Source organism: Ostrinia furnacalis, unplaced genomic scaffold, assembly GCF_004193835.3.
Source record: "Ostrinia furnacalis isolate ACB-3 unplaced genomic scaffold, ASM419383v2 OfSCF7367, whole genome shotgun sequence".
NCBI lineage: Eukaryota > Metazoa > Arthropoda > Insecta > Lepidoptera > Crambidae > Ostrinia > Ostrinia furnacalis.
Genome location: NW_021137606.1, coordinates 391,679 through 411,135, shown reverse-complemented (window position 1 = coordinate 411,135; position 19,457 = coordinate 391,679). Strand labels below are relative to the sequence as shown.

The 19,457-nt window shown below is 36.8% G+C and overlaps 2 protein-coding genes across 2 annotated transcripts in view; both read right to left on the bottom strand.

The window, feature by feature from the left end:
• Positions 1 to 227: 227 nt before the first annotated feature.
• LOC114364243 (uncharacterized) overlaps positions 228 to 19,457 on the bottom strand; it is a 74,574-nt gene continuing 55,344 nt past the window's right edge. The window contains exons 3-7 of the mRNA XM_028320329.1: positions 13,523 to 13,658; positions 3,717 to 3,850; positions 3,141 to 3,326; positions 1,855 to 2,071; positions 228 to 961 (exon numbers count right to left, since the gene is read on the bottom strand). Of these exons, the coding sequence (XP_028176130.1) occupies positions 807 to 961; positions 1,855 to 2,071; positions 3,141 to 3,326; positions 3,717 to 3,850; positions 13,523 to 13,658 (828 nt within the window). The 3' untranslated portion in view covers positions 228 to 806. The remainder of the gene's footprint in view (positions 962 to 1,854; positions 2,072 to 3,140; positions 3,327 to 3,716; positions 3,851 to 13,522; positions 13,659 to 19,457) is intronic.
• LOC114364244 (brachyurin) lies at positions 5,395 to 6,819 on the bottom strand. The gene has a single exon (XM_028320330.1). The coding sequence runs from the start codon at positions 6,796 to 6,798 to the stop codon at positions 5,920 to 5,922; it is 879 nt and encodes a 292-aa protein (XP_028176131.1). The 5' UTR covers positions 6,799 to 6,819; the 3' UTR covers positions 5,395 to 5,919.

The following is a 19,457-nucleotide window of genomic DNA, read 5'->3' as shown; positions in this document are numbered from 1 at the left end:
CTTGATGTTACCACTGAAGGTAGGCAGTACACTGAGACCAAAAAAAATTGGTTCATAATCGGCGGAGATATTGCGTATAAAAAGTTCATCCCCAATTTTCCACCCTTGGGGGTTGTTTTTTTTATTATTAAATTTAAATGGATGGATAGGTAATATCTCAAATATGAACAAAATCCAAAACCTGACTTGATTTTCGCTGTCCACTTCGCGTGAAATACCCCAAATACTAAACCTTTCAATTATGTCTTAGGTGTATACCGAGTAGGGTGAAATTGCTTAACAATTAACAAATTCCAGACAAGTAAACATTCGTAGGTATAGCAAATAATACAAATCATTACTTGTAACAAAGATAAAATTTTCAAAAGTACAATGTTTTCCTTTGTTTTTGTCTACCTATTTTTATCTTATTTTATTTGGAGGTTTAGAAACAACTCAATCCGATTACTTTTTCCGTAGAAGCCTTATGTAAGTACAAAGAATCTAAAATTAATTAGAAGCCTGTATAAATTCGCTTCCGCGTAAGTATAGCAGTGTTTTTCAACCATTTTCATTACACGACAAGTATGAAAAAATATTCTGCGACCCCCCGACCGCTCGCTTTTTTTCATGCATTTTATAATGTTACAACGATGTTGTAGGTAAATCTTTCTTTATATGTTCACTGTTTTTTTACAGAGATAGTTTTTTACGACCTCTCGCGGCCTATAGAGGCTTGGACAGGACCCACAGGTTGATAAACACTGCCTTATGGGATTGAATTTATTATTATCACAGCCCAAACAGTTAGAATTAGTGGCTCGCTATCAAGCAACGAGACGTCGATGCTGCGACTGCAGTGCTAGAGGCAGCAGGGCCTGGAGGATGCTAGCTGCTATTGAGCTTGCTCTGGAGCTGCTGGACTCTGGCATCGATAGGTTGGCTGACGGCTGCGAGTATGTTGATGGTCTGATGACGTCCACTGCAAGTAAAGTAAAAGTGATTTTACCACAGTTTAGTAAGTAAGTGATTTTACAATAATTACATTTTATGTCATGCTAGTAGTTATGACTGATTCACAGAATTTGATAACTTTATTTTACCTCTCTAGGTGCGTACCGATATATTACTTATTGTTGTTTCATAAATAGTAGACATCACATAAAGTTACAGTGTGGCATGCGGAGCACAATAAATTGGGGCTCGTCCCTTTTTACGTAGGTAATAAAATAGTACCTATATTTTAGGAGTGTGAGAAGGAACTAGATTTTCATACAATAGATAGGTAGCTACACTGTCTCAATTTCCTACTGGCTTTTGTTTGTTTAGGCGCCGTCCCGCGATCTTCATTTATTCAACAGAAAAACAAAGCCCCCATAATATTTTTACGAACAAATGATAAAATCTGCCCGCGAGCTAAACGCATCTAAACTGCTGGAAACTCGGGCGGAATTCGCATCTCGATTATATTGGAAATTCATTTAATCGAAGTCTATGACTGAATAGTTATGACCCAGCAGGATCGCTCCTTGCACAAAAGCTGGAAGTGGCTGTCAGCCAAAAAATTAAATACTGAATGAGATTACAAGATAATCTCCTGGAAAAAGTAAGGTGCCTATTTTGAAGAACAAGACTCGTGCTCTATATTTGTTTTATTTAAATTTGATTAAAGTTTAACTTAATGCCGTATGGCATTCTTTTCCAGTCAATCTTTGGGCCAAGCAGAAAATTAGAGTTACAATAAACTATTATATCGTCAGGACGTCCGGGGATTTCTGAAAAAAATCTCGTGGCCGGTTAGGTCCCGGTATAAAAATTACCAATAGGTAAACGTAAGAAGTTGGTACACAAAACTATTCTTTGTTATTTACTAACCAATAACAGTGTCGTTTCTGACGTCAGCGAACTTATCCTCAATACTCCTGAACTCGGGGATGGTGCTGACGCAGGTGATCTCCAGCCGGCCGGTGGCCACCAGGTAGAGCTCCGACACGGTGACGTACAGGTCCCAGCCCCGACTCGGCCGTCGGCTGCGATGCCTGCTTGACGCGTGGATGACGTTGGGCTCCTCGTGATAGTGCAATTCTGACATCTAAAACATTTAAACAGATTGAAAGGTAACTAGTAATTTTAATAGGTAGGTAATTCCAAGTCATATCGTTTTTAAAAACATTTCATTCTAGGCCTGAATTTTAACAATAATTCGTAAATTCGCCTCGAAAATCGATTTTTAGAGCTTTGAAATCAATGAAAGTTTGTTAACTGAGTTCGCAAATAAGTGACGTCAGAAAATTTAATCACACAAAATGTATGTAGAGTCGCGTTACGCACGTAACTAGTGGTGTCAATTATCTTATTAGGTGCCAAATTATTACGGATTAATTAGCGCGGGTGGAATTGCATACGACACTTAATATGTTTGATGACAAGGATTAATAAATAGCAGAAAAGAGGAGTGAGAGATGTGGTAACGAGATAAACAACAATGCAATAAAACAACACGTTTTTCATGTTCGTTTTGCTCGCAGGGCGGTGCCTTTCACATGCGAACATAATGGGAAAATTTGCATAAAAGTAATTTCCTTAGCAAACAAAATAATAATGTGCTCTGCTATTAATTAAGTAGGTCGTTTTAAACAATTCATAACTTCACCACACCACATCGTTAATTAATTTGCAATCAGTTATATAGCGCTTATTGTATGGACTGTTTGTTTTATTGTTAATGTAGGTAATACCTATTATAAAGAAGCAAGCAAACTAAGTACCTACGTAACTTGTCGTTTACTATAGTAAACGGTCACCAACGTCTATTTGGCATTTACAGTAGCAGTAGAGTTGCTAAAGCGTTGTAAATTAAGTAGTATGTTGGTGATGGACTAGGTACTATTCTCTGAAACTTTGACTCTATATTTCATTATTCGGTTACTTTTACTTATGAGCGCTATCGTTAGATTATTTGTATGAAACCGATCTATGTTTGACTGGTTTTCCTAAAGACTACTTGAGTTTTATGTATTTAGTTCTTGAGTATTATGTGTGCGTGAGCGCCAGCAGTAAGTGTAGCAAGACTGTTGGCTCCAAACTTACACTAAACAAACATAGCACTTCAGCTTGCTTGTGGAGCTCTATATAATCTTTTCCCTCAATGAGCTACTGACCTGGTGTTCCTTAATATTACAGCCTGGAGGTCGAGTGGCGATGTGCGACGCGTGTGTGAGCGCAAGTAGCGGTGGAGGGCTGCTGCCTCCAAGCTCGTAGTTGATTAGTTTCTGGAGCCCTCTCCTGCCGTTGCGTTCGCTCATGGGCACTCTGAATTTATGTGAGTGGGCTGCTAGCTCGTCCATCTGGAATTAATAATGAAAAAGCTCTTGAGTTTCACGCGCTGCACCTCAGCTGGTTCACATGTTTGTCACTGAGTATTGGTAGAGTAAAAAAGTTCTTTCAAAAAGTTCTTTTTAAAGTCAACTAACACAAAGTAAATTCAAGTAATATCAAAGTACTTACGTAAATGACTTGGACCTTATGAAAAGACAATAATATAATTCATAAGTATAGACGCAATTCCATAAAGTTGCCTGTTATTGATTTAATTTAACGATCCCTTTATATGTATATGGTATATCAAATATAGTGTCCGTAAGCAACCTTGGCACAACAATCCGAGCGTTTTCATCAACAACATCTGCGTTTATGGGCAGATTCGTTTTGTTCGCGGATATAAAATGCGAGATTACCTTCTTGCCATTAATAAACCAGGTGATATGGGGCGCCGGGAGCGCAGGCGCGGTGGTGCAGTTCGCGCGGAGAGTCTCGCCGAAGCTCAGGTACCTTGTCGGGAAGTCGATGCGCGGGTGATGCTTTTGAGGATCTATAACAATTTATTCATGAGGGTATGTCACTGCTGATGAACAAATGGGCAATATTTTTCATTTTTGTACTGGGCCTTCAAAAATTGAAGGCTCTCATTATACTAATGAGGCTTTTTGGATTGACAAAGTTTTAGTCCATTATTTAATTCAGTAGGAATTATTGTATCTTCTTTATTTAAAGCTTGGCTATTCCTAACAATATGTTTGAACATCGTTAACAAACACAATGTAGCATAATATGTACTCGTAGTTAGATCAGATAAACGAATAGAGCTTTTAAAGTTTTATCCGCTTTCGGCAAGAAGTGGTCCAGCAAATATCCCGCCGAAGGATCCCAACGATAAATAAATCTTGTTACCGCTCGTTACAAATCGTTAACAGAATAGTAAAACTTTCTCAACTTCTAACTTGTTTAGGGTCTGCTATTCTTCCTTGAACTCCACTGGGTACTATGAGAGTTTAGATTGTCGTTTCGTGTGATGTTATCGTTATACGTATGGTATCGTTTAGGTAGAGTCATTTATACAAGCAGAAATCACTGCAATTAATTTAAATTGATCTGTCATCCTATTCCGATATCGCTTGCTTACATCATTGAAATAAAATATTTATTATAGGATCACAGAAGTTCTTCGGATCATAATAAATTATTTATGAGTTCTTTGTCATTCATTAGCGAATTTCCGGAAACAATCTCCCTTTCCATTCGCGTCGCCCATTGACTTCCTGTCCTCGGTTGCCCAAATTGTGGCTAAATTTCGTTGCATAAACATGACAGAATATATTAAATATTAATAATGTTGTCATTTTTAAGTAAGTAGATGTATTTATCTTGTAATCTGGATCTGTTTGATTCTGAACAGGGCTATTGGCTAAACTTTTTTTTACCAATTTGTGGGATTAGTGCCTTGTAGCAGGTGTTAGCCTGAGGGATTAATACCAAGTTCAATATCGCCGTAATTCAATATTATTTAGATATTGTTATCGTCCAAAAATAGATTTAGCTTCAATAAGAAGAAGGCAAAATATTGTGGAAATAATAAAATCAAGATATTTTGTTACAGTATTTTCTCATTAATATTTAATGCTCACGTGCCAAGCATGGGGCATGATGTTGGTATGAGTCGCTGTAGATGAGTTGAAGTAGTTTGGAAACCTTAAGAAGTGTGGAAAGTATCCTATTTTTGAGTAAGTAAATCATACTTTATTTTTGGATTTTTTCTCATTTGCGTTTCTATTTCTTCTTGGTAATATTAACTATAAGCTTAAAAGACTCATGGGCATTAATTGAAAGCACTATTTAATTTTTATTCTAAGAAGTATAAAGCTCTTAAGAAGTAGCAAGGTCAAAGTGATTACCTGAATAAAATTGGACCTAACTGAAGGACGCTCTCGTTATTTTAATTTAAAAACTAAATTGGTTAAAAGATCTAAAATAAAACTTAGAACAGAAACGTGCTGTGTTAAATTTAGCGTGCTTAGTAACAAATTAGATTATACATAGGATGCACTGGCAGATACATTACAGAAATAAATAACGAAGAGTATTTTAGAGATTTATTAAATTAGGGGCTATCTTCTAATTCAGAGGTAAAAAATAAAATACAAGTAATCGTGTAATAATACCCTAAAAACAACTTTTGAAGCTTTTCAAAAAGGAATTCGTCGTTTTTGTCCCATTGGGATTTGTTAAAAGTATTTCCACTGTTGAGAAAGGTATGATTATTGTCTAATCGGTTTTATCTAAAAATACTTTGTTTTGTCATTATCAAAAACAATAACTGAAGTGGGTTATGAAAAAAATACCAGAAATGAAAGTTTTAAGGGTTTTAAATACCAGTATGTCGAGTGAATTTGTATGTTATGGTAAGTATTCAAGGGAATCAAAAAAGTAATTTGGTGTATTTATTTTATATTACCTTAAAAACAAACCATTAATAACACGAGAGTGATATACCTAATGGATAACGTAAAAAGATTTGTTCACTTTGGTCGTGACTAGAAAGAAAATTTCATAAAGTCTTTTGTCATAATATGCTTCACTATATTGTTTATGAATGAATCAAAATTACATATGCCTTTGAATCCAGTCCATGAAGCTAGTCACTCTTGCAAACACTGACGGGAACCCTAATTCACAACCGTACCGAGCTACAAACGAACTAACTCCAACTAGAATCTTCTCTCCATGGTATGTGACCGTCAGCGGACCACCGGAGTCTCCTCGACAGATGCCGACGCCGCCATAGCCATTGGTACAAATATTTGAGTCCAAAACGGCATTTCCAAATACTCCCCTGCATTGGTCTAATGAGATTACTTGAAGCGACACAAATCTGGCCATCGTGTTGGTCGTGGGGCTGACAGCGTCCGAATATCTTCCATACCCAGATGCGACTGACCATGCTCCCGTTAAGTCGTGGTTGAGAAGAGCTCCGTGAGGCAAACGGATGGGCTGAATGCTGCTGCTTAGCGGCACGTTACCGGGTAAGTACAGTACTGCGATGTCGTTCGCTAGCGTGCGCTTATCGTAGTTAGGATGCACTGCTATACCGTGGGGGAATAGTCTTAATCCTCCGTGGAAGAGGAACGGTGAGCCGAGGACAGCGGTGAAGCGCCAGGCCTGGAACCTTCCATCGTTCCAGCAGTGAGCTGCTGTTAATATTCTACTGGCTGAGATAAGTGATCCTCCGCAAGCGGACTGCGAAGGCATTCCAATTACGTCTATAAGAATTCCGACCAAATAAGGGTGAGCGGCAACTGGAGCTATGACGCCTCCAACGATTGGACCCAATGCCATGATTTGGTCTTCATATCTCTTTCTGCTTGCAGCGTCCTTAATTCCGATAGATTGATGATAACCTTCTTGGTAATGGGCATTTGACCCATCTTCGCTAGCACTGCATGCTACGACAAACAGTAAAGATAAAATCCAAATCACACGCATGTTTCAAGTATCAAAGAAAACTCACTGGAGAACATCGCGGTATCATTCTTTTATAGGTAGATTTCCCGAAGCTTATCGCTTATTAATGACGTTTGATCCAGTGCTTAATATATTTAATCCTTTAACGTTTATTTCGGTTTCACAGGTGTAGGTAATGCCGCCGTATACTCTTTACCGGCACGATTAGGTACCTACATCATTTATAAATATCACACAACGAAAATACCCGCTGCTAAAGAAATAAACTAAGTAGGTACATTTCACCCACTTTTATCCCAAAAAAAAAAACAGAATTTGACTAAGTACTCACCTTCCATGAGCTACAGTTAATTCGTCAAATTACTTAGGTGTTATTAATTATTACAGGTATTTTTAGTCTTAAGGCGGATTAAAAAATAAGATTATGGTTCGATGTAGAGCCGACTTACCTGTAATGACTTTCCCTACCGTACCAAATTAGGACTTAAGTACATGAAAAACGAGGTTACTTAGATTAAAATTGTTGCCTGTTGGTAAAAGATTAGTGCCTTTAGGCTGTGCCTATAGGTTCAGGTCAGAGAGCTGTAGAAAAGAAAAAACGGTACGCTTACTTATTACACCTACTTGGTAATACGTCTATGCATTTATTTTCTATCAGCAGTTCAGCACACATTCATTACTTTATTGATTACATAAACCTTATTTATGATGTTGGTGATAAATATAGCATTCATTTATGGCCAAAGTACATTGATTTTTACATTAGAATTATAAACCGCTCTAGGGGAAATAGAGGTGGGTTATAAGTAATTAATATACTTATATGTATGTATAAATAAGCATATTACATTGAAAAGTGTCGCGTACAGATAACGACTCGTATTATCACTTAATTATCTACTCTTTGCAATCCGTCTGTAATAAGTTTAGTATTTTTATTGGTTGTATGGCCAACTGATATACCGGGTGTCCCAAAATTTACACGTCACAGTGTAGGTGTATGTACTGACATTCTTTAGATATTTTTAAAATAACTTGAAAAAATCGAATTGCCTAAGGTGGGAATCGAACCACGAGTGGCGACTCCTAAGTCTTAACGCCAGAAAAATTTTAATAACATTCTTTAGATGACAAATAAAATTAAAAATCCGGTAATTAAAATGTACCTAACCTAATAGATTTGACCTGATGGCTCCAATCTAGGTATACTAATTTATTTGAATTTTAATTGGAATCGTGTCTTTTAGAGAAAGCCGGGAAGTTCTCGTGAAAATTCGTTAGTTACCTAAAAATATTTTCTTCGTGGAATAAAATAGACTTTGATTGTCTAATAATGTTCTTAGTAACATAATATTTACTGTTTTTGTGTCATTCGTTCGACGTTTTTGGTGGTTATTACTGAAAGTTTTCTCCTCTCCGTCATATATTTAAGAAATGTCAATAAAAGTTTCAGTGCTAATCATTTTATTCTATTTTTATCCGATATCTTAGTAAAAACCAACCATTTTTGGGAAAATTCAGTTTGTAGGTGTTTTATTTTGTTTACAAAAAGATAATTAATCTACGTTCATTAATCCCGTTATTTCTTTACTGATTAGTCCACTCAGCGTTGATTAAAATTGTAAACCCGATCATAAATTAGAATTACCTACAGTAAGCACGACCATTGTTCTTCCTAATTGTAGACATTCTTAATTATAATTAATTATTCTTATCGATAGACGAGAAATGTTTGGGAAACCCAAAAATATTGGAAAGATCTAGACTTATTATGATAAAATACTGAATTAGTTTTGTGTTATTATCATAACTAAAATAACTGATAGTCTTGTAATGAAATATACTAAATGTAAATATGTTTATAGATTGATTTATTGCCCTATGAAGAGTACAGAAATAGTTAGTACCTTATAATAAAACATAAGGTTTTTCTTTTTCCTTATTACTTTTGTGTGGCATTAAAAAATATAGCCTTAGGTACCTAATAATTCTGAATTAATACTGTTCGATTGTTAGATTAGATACATACTTACCTGCCCTAAGCCCTAGAGGTTAACCACATACGAGTGCATGCATTAGCAAGGCAGTGTCTTGTGTTTTGTTTAAGCAAATCAGTAGTTTGAGTAAGTACCTTACATGTGCATTGACTACCTTGAAATAAAATGTACGCCCACCTCTGCCCTAAATACTAATGAAAGACAAATTAAAAGATACTTGAAACAATTAGATAAAGCGTTGAAAGACACGTTTGTCTACAGTTTGGATAGTGAATAGATAAGATTTTATGACTCAGACACATTATTATATCAAACTACTTAGCTCCGTTTTTGTATATCCGGGTATAATTTTTAGCAAGAGGGCTGACTAAATCCCAAAAATTAAAATGACCATTTGGGGTTCACTGTACCAGTTTTTTTTTAAATGATGATGAAATTCTATCATTCACTTAGAAACATTTTCCATACATATGTGAGTTTCATCCCCTATAATTTTGAAAAGTAATAGTGAGTTAGTTATAAAAATAAATAATGTTTAAGAGAATGTCGCTCTAAGTTTGACGTGGATTATGTTGGTTCATTATCAGGCTTAGGAGTTGACTGATAGACAGCAGCTATTCTAACGGCTTTGATATGATATCAATACAATAACATAGTCATACACGAGGAATACTTAAACTTGGAAACTTAGGCTTGATCACCACTTTCCAGCAGGTGAAACATAGGCCAAGAGCTTCCCCGTGGTGGATAAAAGATCTTGCAGAAAATTCGAATTCTCATCCAACAAGTGAATGCCAGTAATACACGTATTTCAGTTCAAGGCAACTACTTATTTTTCAGTAGGTTTAGGTAAAATTATGTAAAAGGTAAACTAAAATAACCCCTAAAATACGCTTTTAAAGTAAAGGCAAGTAAAACTTTTATGTTCGCTTGTACACAACTTAACAGAACTGGGTGTATATTTTAAGTTAACTTGACTCCGGAGTGGCGTAACTGCGGCAGATAGCTAGCTAAATATGCGTAATATTCGCGTCTTATCTCATTTGCATGGTGAATTAACGGATATTACAACTAACTAGCTTAGATAATACCGCATTATCTTTTGCTGGAAGGTAGAGTCGGTGGGGCTTTTATGCTTTGTGCGAAGATTTCAATAATTTTCTACCTGGTTAAATAAACATCTTTCATACTGTTCAAAACGAGAAAGTTAAAAAAAAACCTATAATCTAAAACGTGGCGTACTGTCTTCCACAAATTTGCAGTGGCGTCCGATTGAAGGTTGATTTCTGGATTTTTTTTTCATTCGTTTAAGCCTTCCTTCAGTTTCTTGGTCGCGGGTGTCTAAAGTCGTATAGTAAGTAGTTTTAGTTGACCTAAAAAAAATTAAAAAAAAAATTAACTTGTAAAATAAATAAAAAACTTATGCAGCACATTTTCATCGAGATCCCGGAAAAAAACAGCGTAATGAATAGACAAGTCTGGAGTTGTCAGACCTCTTTTATTAAAAGAGTTTTTTAATTGAAAAACCCGAAAAAAAATATTTGAACACTTTCAATAAACTCGTGGCTTGAGTAAAAAGAAAAAGAAAAAACAACTTTGATAATTTATTTGCAATCACGAAATTAATCGCCTTAAATAGGGTCGGAATTTTTAAACGATTGCTTTCCCAAGTTTCGCGCCATAATGGCGGATGATTTACAGCTATTTTTCTGCGAAACCGAGGAAGCGGCGTTTCTTTTGTGTGGCGTTGTACAGTCGCCAGCACGTCAGACTAAACATTCTGTTGGAAAGTCGCTTTTATTACAGTTACATAAGGTGTATAACTCGATGTGCCGTTTGTACGTAACGTTACGGGCATATCATTAATCATTTCATTGAATACGTCGGCGAGGTGAGAATAACAACCGTACACGTAATTATTTAACACCCAGTGAATTAACTGTTGCAATACACAAAGGGCTCGTTAATAGAGTCAGAACGATAAAGAATCCTTGAACATAAATTAATTTGTCTTTTGTGATAAAATAAGGTGTTAGGTAGATTTATCAAATTACTATTAATGGTATTGACGTGTTTCAATATAGGTACTTGGGTCATATAACTAGCACACATTTGCCGAAAATGTTTGGTTTCAAAATCATTTTGATTTTCATTATTTACAGATGTGTTTTTTTTTATTTACACAACTAGTGGAGAGCGTTCGTTACAGCGCTTTGTTGTGACTTTGTTCTCAAATTTTGCCATGTTTGTCCAAAAAATAATAAGCCCTGGAAAGAGCCTCTATAGGTCTAATTTATTACGTAACGTTCATAAAGTATTGAATTGAATAAATATAGTGAAATGTAGCTTTATCCAGCTAGCCTAACAACATAGCCCCCTTTGAGACATGTTAAAAGTCTATTTCATTGTTTTGTCGTTTCGGCATATTCTGTTCTATTGTGATTGTAAAAGCGCCAATGTAATTACAAGGCGGGGGTCCAGTTATTACAGAGTTCCTGTTTCGCTGCACCAGTGATGGTGAGCCGGCCCGTCGAACAAATAAAGCATGTTTTTGCTGAACGAGTGTAAACTATGTGGGCTGTTATTAATGTTTTCCAGCAAGTTGCGTAGCATGTCGGGATGTAGAAGGCGCAAACTCCGCGCACGAAAACGAATACTTCTCAATAAAAACGGGACCACAATATTTGTTGCTCCGACCCGGGACTTGATAAATGATCCGGGAGCAGAAATAAACCTCGCAACATTTCCTACGAAAGAGGGAACCATTCCATGCGACTGTTGCTTGGCAAATATTTTATTTCGTGCTCCACGTAGTATCTGTTACAGCCCTGGAAAGTGTAACCGGAACTTACACAAATTGGCAACCACTTCACATGATAAGTTTAACAGTTGTGTGACACATGTTGTGTGAATGGAAATCAATACAGGCTGATTTACATGTATAAGTTAAAGGTAACTAAATTTTAACTTAATTTTAAGTGATTATTTGCATGTAAACACATGTTACCAAATTGTGTGTTTACATGTAATTAATCATTTAAAATTAGGTTAAATTTTAGTTGCATACTTACTTAACAACTTAATACGTGTAAATCAGCCTTACTAGCAGAGGTAATACCTACTCGTACTAATAACTTATCACCTGAACTAGAATTCGGGCTTGCGTTTTATTTCTAACTCGTCTGATATTTTCTATCAAAAAGCAAGCATTAGATCCACATTTCTATAATATGTGTAACAGAACTCATTTTGATCGGTAGGCGGGTTTGCTACGGAACCGCAAATTCAGGCGCTTCAGCTTCAGTTTACGTATTCCAGTCAGAGTTGGGCTAAATTTTCTCTATTCAACAAAAACGAATTGAAAACCTAATGAGTGTACTATTTTTGATTTGAAATAAACTCTCTTTCATTTTGCTGTCTCTGGATTTGGAATGGCGAGTTTACAGGAATGGGAATATACTTTTTAATCAGCGCTTGAATTTTAATTGATGCCAGCTTGTGTTTGAAATTGTTGCAGATTTAGTTTATTTTCATTGATATCTAGAATTTAAGTTAATTGTGTCAAATAGCTGTCACAATGAAAAACAATTTTAACACCCACCTGTGGGTCTAGACAAAGTGCAAATTATAATCGCAAACCAGTCGAAAAGTGGTCGAAAAGCCCCTTTTTTGTATGGAGTTTTGACGGATTCGATTAAAAAGTGCGTTTTGTCTAGGGGGGCTGCTGTGTAAGCGACTGTCGCCCAGTGTGCGCTGTCGCTAAGTTTTAAAAGCATGACTAGGCAGGTATGTATGTGCAAGAGATATATGTAGTAACTATAATGAATACTTAAGTATAGTGCTCGTAATGTGGCTTGTAATACAAGCTGCCATATTTCCTGTTACAACGCTTATTACTAAATAATAGTTATAAATTATAAAACCTAACAAGAGTCCCGAAAACTGTCGAGCAAAATATACTAAAAGAACCATAACATGTTTTATGTGACATGTTCACAGACTAATTACAGCAATAGAGTCCTCACTCCCTGAATTTTACCCGAGTTTGCAAGATGGGAAAGCTTTGGGTAGTAATGAGTTTGCTCGCATAATTACGCAATTCATGTTAATACGTGTTAAGCCGCTTATCTCTTTTTTCCACGAGTTACGACGTGATTGCGCCCCTTGGGACGGGACTAATTGTGGAAATGTGGCCGTAACGGGCCGTCTATACGACTTATTTGTCTGTGGACACGATAAACGTAGGAGGAACGTGAACAGAACTGGGAAAAAACATAAATAGTTATTTATGGTGACGGCGGGAAATCCAGTAATAGAAAACGAATAGGGTCCGCACTTACATAAATCTAGAAATGCTGGGCGACTTTTTGCCGACTTATTTATTGTTGTGAGTATTTATTTTATTGGAAATAATATATTTCGATAAATATAGTGTCAATATTAAGGAAAGTGTCTTATCTCCCTTTTGGGTGAGAGACGTTCATGATACGCTACTTAGTGGTTGTCGCAAGGAGCTACTAAAGGTGGCCTACATACTGAGAGCCTTCTGTATGATAAGCTTTTCATAAAAGAAGACCTATCAAGGATGACGGTGAATGCGATCAGGGACTTTTTGATGTCTATATTTATTAACTTATTTATGTAAATTAGATGAGTTATGTTCTGGTTGTGCTCAACTAAGCACAAACGTCAAGTTTATCGCTTTGATCGAATTATCACTTCAGAATAAATAAGCAAAGTTGACTCACGGAAAACTGTGAGTTGTTTCCCGGTGGACGCCTTGGTGTAGATGGGCGTGTTCAGGGAGACCTCGCAGGAGTAGCTGCCGCTCGCCGCGAAGTCCAGGTTCTGCAGGATGATGGAGTTCTCCGTGGCTAAAGATATCTGCAAACAAAGTTCATCATCATCATCATCAGGTTACGTACGGGACTATTCCCACCTCTCGTTCCCACCACTGCAACTCCTGTGTAGCCAGGATATACAGCTTGACCGCCTTAAAAACCCAACCAATGAAGGTCAAGTTTGTTTCATCATCAGGTTATTTAGTCACTATTGCACCAGGAGCACGAGCCTCTCTAATTTACCACAGGTAAATGGAGGTTTAGCCTACACGCTGATTTGATCAAACTGAAAGTCAATTTCTATTGGACATACTTGTACGAATATTTGGTATTCTATTTCGGCACTCGTAAATATTTGCACAAAATTTTAGCCAACCAATTACTCGCAGCCCTACTTGCAAATATATTGAATTAATTGTATTTGTATAAAACATCAGACAGAATCAAACAATTTACTGAAATAGCAATAACCTCAATTCATGGAGTTTTCGGCTATTACTTGCGAGGTTAGTAACTTAACTAAACCTTACATTTCTAGTAACTTTATCCTGCAGTAGAAGTAGAAGTCTAAGTGTGTACTTAAGCCGAGTACCGACTTACCCACCCATCTTGGGTTCCACATCTACTGGAACTTCTACTAATATCATTACGTATTATAAAACAAAATCCTCCGCCGCGTCTGTCTGTTTGCGATAAAGTCAAAAACTACTGAAAAGATTATCACGCGGTTTTCAGCAATAGATAGAGTGATTCATTATAGAGGTTTGTAACTTTGTTAACGTGAAAAATAATGAGATAGCTTTTATTCGGTTTTTGAAAGTTGTGCGTGCAATAGACTTTCTTTGACAGAGATATTTACGCGAGCGAAGCCGTCAGCAAAAGCTAGTTTCAACATAGAATAACATACATAGTGTATAGACTGTTTTATTAAAGAGGTAAAAAACAGAAGTAGACTAGAATTTCATCATGTTTGGTTTCGTTTGGCCTGAAATTGGGACTTTACACTGGATATTGCGTGTGCGATAGTTAATTAGTGACGTAACTCGAGTAGAAAATAGCGCTAAAAGCGTTCAGCCTCCACGCAAGCTGAGCCACTTCCGATTATTTAATGGCGGCATAAGTGACTGGCTGCTAATTAGTTGCACTAGTTCAGCGGTGCTCAATCTTTGGGTGGGCTTTGGAAGCTTCAAGCTTTAAGCTCAAGTTTCTACCCTTGAGATTATTGAAAAGTTTTGCCACTAATCTGATTGCTACATGTTAAAAGAGTTCTTGACATAACGAATTTGATTCTAAATATGTATCTAATGTCGAATGTATTCGAGTAAGTAAGTATTCCATATTTTTTTAGGATGGTTATATAGTAGTTCATGATCTAAGCCATGAATAAATGTTTTCTGCTATCAAAATAAGTTCGCTTCATAATAATTCATAATAATATACATACATATTTGTTCATTTTACTCTATGAATAAGACAAACAATACATTTATTGACCCGGATCTCGCGTTTACATTTTATTAACATGGCCTGAATATTTGTTGTTACGATACCCAGGTATTTAACTAGTTAAATGCGGGTTGAATAGCAGTGTCACGGCCACGATCGGATTCCCAAATAAGTATTACACTCCCATTCCCAACTACTACTTTGCCTGGCCCATTCCCATTTTATTTGGGGTCGGCCCTCCGCGTCATGCGTCTCCAGGCGACTCACACTCCCATTCCCAACAGGTTCTCGAAATGACCTGGAAGTGGGGTCGATCTGTTACACCCTGTGAGCTAAACGAGTCGTGCTCATGCAACCACTACCGTACTGCAAGCCAAAGGAAATGTAGGGGACATGTTAATTAGTTCCTAATCCATTTTGTATATTTGCAAGTCATTCGTAGAGTTGCAGTCTGCGATCGAATTCCCCCATATATCCTGCTGCCACTCCCCAAAGTCACTTCAAACAGTTTGAGAGCCACTGATCGAGGTAGTTCATTAAGTACTACACTCCCATTCCCAACAGGTCCCCGAAATGACCTGGAAGTGGGGTCGACCTGTTACACCCTGTGAGCTAAACGAGCCATGCTCGCTCATGCAACCACTACCGTACTGCAAGCCAAAGGAAATGTAGGGGACATGTTAATTAGTTCCTAATCGATTTTGTATATTTGCAAGTCATCCGTAGAGTTACAGTCTGCGATCGAATTCCCCCATAATAATATACCCCGCTGCCACTCCCCAAAGTCACTTCAAACAGTTTGAGAACCACTGATCGAGGTAGTTCATTAAGTACTACACTCCCATTCCCAACAGGTCCCCGAAATGACCTGGAAGTGGGGTCGACCTGTTACACCCTGTGAGCTAAACGAGCCGGGCTCATGCAACCACTACCGTACTGCAAGCCATAGGAAATGTTGGGGACATGTTAATTAGTTCTTAATCGACTTTGATTTTTGTTTTTGTGAGGTTATTGTTGGATTTAGAGCGGTATACCTACATTAAGTTATGAAGTGCGCGCTACAAAAGCACACTATGGTGTTAAAGTTAGAGTCAAATAGTTCGTGACACCCAAAATAGCCAAAAAATTCGCAACACATATTTGTTGCAATTTGAACATCCTGTATTGTCAACTTTTGGTCACTTTGGATGTTACTAACTATTAGACGCTGACTGTACGTAGGTATGTAAGTACCTTCGCTAGCAACACGCGCTGAACACTCACAAAGCCTAATGTGTTACCGAAACCTTAGACTAATTTTCTTTTATGTAGTAAGCTCGGGTTTGGGAATACTAGTCCAAGAACTATTGCATAATAATTGTAGTCTCAATTTCATGGAAGCCTAATAACGTCGTATCGGACGACATTTTCCCCAATCATCATTAGGGCCTTTTTCTTTTATTTCATGATTGATTCTAAATAAGATCTCTACATTTATTTAGTTCGAAACTTAAGTGAGTACCTACTTACAAAATAACTTGGCAGAGTAACTAGGTAATTAGTAGTTTATATTACTTTATATGAATAACTTCATTTAATCGAAAAAATGGCTTCTAATGAATTAAAATAGGTGCGTGAAGAAGAACGGGTTAGAAGCCCGGTTTATCGAATGGGTTGTCATGTCTGGTGCATTATTATCACTTTTAACAATAGATTGACCTGGAAGCGAGGTCGACCTGTTACGCCCCTGCTGCAAACGAGCTGGGCACATGCAACCAGACCGGGTACAGTCGGGCATATAAACGTTTAGCCATTTTACGCTGTTAAATTGGACTAATCATTATGGAAGTAAGTGGAATTATAGAGCCGATACACATATTCAGTGTATAACGATCACGAATATCTTTGTTTGCTTTGTACCTATATTAATGCTCATGTTTCATTCGTCTTCAGAATTATAGAGACCTTATTACATAATGTTCAAGAAGTAAATTATATTTCCAAGTCCGACTGTACATACACAGGCAGCTAGTCTAGGCACGCCGAATTAATTCAAGTGCGCTTTTGCATTACTAACCACTTACATGTATGAATTCTTGGTTGTTGTTACGAGTAGCTACGAAGTTTTATTACGCCAAGAAAACGTTCTGACAGTTAGCAGTTCGTTACCTCGCCTTGATATTATCATATTATTCAGTAGGATATGTGGCAGTGTCATTTGTGAGGATAACATCTCCAGGTGGACGTAATTTAGATAGGGACGAGTGAGAGATGCTCTTTAGCACTATAAGTTAGGGTCTTACTTAGTTGTAATGTAGGGGACATTACTAAAACTGTAAATTATAATGTAATGTAATGCATCTCACTTAACACCAGGCGCGATTGCGGTCAAATACCTGCCTTGGCTAGCATAAAAAAAAAAAAATTTGTTCTCTGACGTAGTCTACATTTAAGGATGACACATGAAAAACTTTATTATGGCCTAACTTTTAAATCAAAAGTAATTTGATATTTATAGTCGGTGAGTAAGTATGAGATTTTTTATCGCCGTATAGCTTGTAGATTTTTTTTTAATTTGCGCTTTGGTAGAGCCGCAAAAAAAAAGAAGATTTAAAGTATGTAAAGAATTTCGTTTAACTTGTACCCAGACAAGACTCATTATGATTTATTATTACATTTTCTAAAACTTAACAATAAAATTATGTGACAAAGGAAAATGCAATTGTTTGTCTCTCTCCCCTTATTTTCAGTCTCGGTCAATTCTACTACAACAGCTTCGTTACGAGACGCGGCGATTGCGCCGCCGGCGTGTAAACTTTCCAACACTTCCCTTTGCCTGGTTTCCAATTTCGTCGACTATATCCCATAGGGTATTTGTTGCATTAGTAATACAGAAAAAGCAATCAGTCTAAAAAGCTGGCATTTCGTTGAAATGCTGGCAGAAAGCATTTAATTCATTAAGACCTATACAATTAGACAGCGCGCGGGCGCCTACGGAAACTTTCCTGTAGGGCAGCCATAATTCACAACTTCACAGAGGAAAAATTAAATATTCAGTTTATTGCAGTAAAACTTGCAGATTGCACGTCCGATTCTGTAATACTTGCACAGTTATTCTAAGAGTTAGGAGAAAAGCTTGTGAGTGTTATTTTACATCAGTATTTTTTTACAGTGGCGTTGTAGAGTTCACAATCAATTTATTTATTTATTTAATAGGACAACCGATAAGACACACCAGAGGACAATCAATAAATCAAGAAAAACTTTTAGAAGTTATTAGGTACATAACATATTAGGTATTTATTGAGATTGCTAAAGAGTTCTTGAATCAGTTTGTTTCAGAAAGATGTCATACATCTTCATATGATATTTAAAAATAGCGTTGCTTACTGCATTGGTCTATAAAAGAAATACAAATACAGTTTAACGTGATTTTTCTTTAAAGTCATATGTATCTACCTATTTAATGTTTCTAGAGCTTTCAATGATTTAACTACAATCCATGCTTGGTTAGGTAGCTAACCACAGAAATTAACACAAGTGTAAGTTCAAGGAGCAGTGACGCAACTCAACGGTCTGCAACATTTCAGAGCGATTTAGGCGCTTTAGAACTTCACGGTCACTTGGGCTCTTAATATATACCGGAGCCTAAAACTGGATTTAAATTCAAGGCATAATAGTCTATAAACCATTGGTTGAATTTCGATATTTATTTACACCCTTGCATCACACCATTTACAGCCAGAATGTTGAATGACATAACAATTAATAGTCTCGATTGATTATTTGTCAAATCTTTCAGAATTTCTTCTCAGATCACCAATCCTAAAGAGAACAGCCCCCCTAGACAAAACGCACTTTTTGATCGAATCGAAAATCGAATCCGTCAAAACTCCATACAAAAAAGGGGCTTTTCAACCACTTTTCGACTGGTTTGCGATTATAATTTGCACTTTGTCTAGACCCACAGGTTGAAAGATTTTTCCACTTATTTTTTTCTTGTTCCAAACGCTTACAAATGTTGAATCAAGAAAACTCCACGCAATGGTAATTTTGTGGCCGCCACAGCTTGAGGACACCCGACTCGAATTTAATTCACAATCTGGCAGGATATTGCAACTGATCCTAAATGTTCTGTCTGTACGGTAGGTATTATTTTAACAAATTCATTTTTAAAGCTGAATATATTTTGAACCTTAACAAAAATTTTAAGAAAAATACTTCGAAGATTTTGTTATCATTTGGATTTAAATTATACTTATCTCTGAATTTAATAACTTTGTGCTTACTGAAAACGTGAACTGAAATGAATAAGAAACTCGATTAGCATCGTGCTGGCAGGTAGAGCTATGCCACGTGCATCCTACAAGTCACCTCGATCGGAAATTCCTCGATTTGGCACATCACTACGAATCAG

Bases quoted from the DNA above. Each gene is read 5' to 3' on its own strand.
- LOC114364244 (XM_028320330.1), bottom strand. From the start codon at position 6,798: ATGCGTGTGATTTGGATTTTATCTTTACTGTTTGTCGTAGCATGCAGT.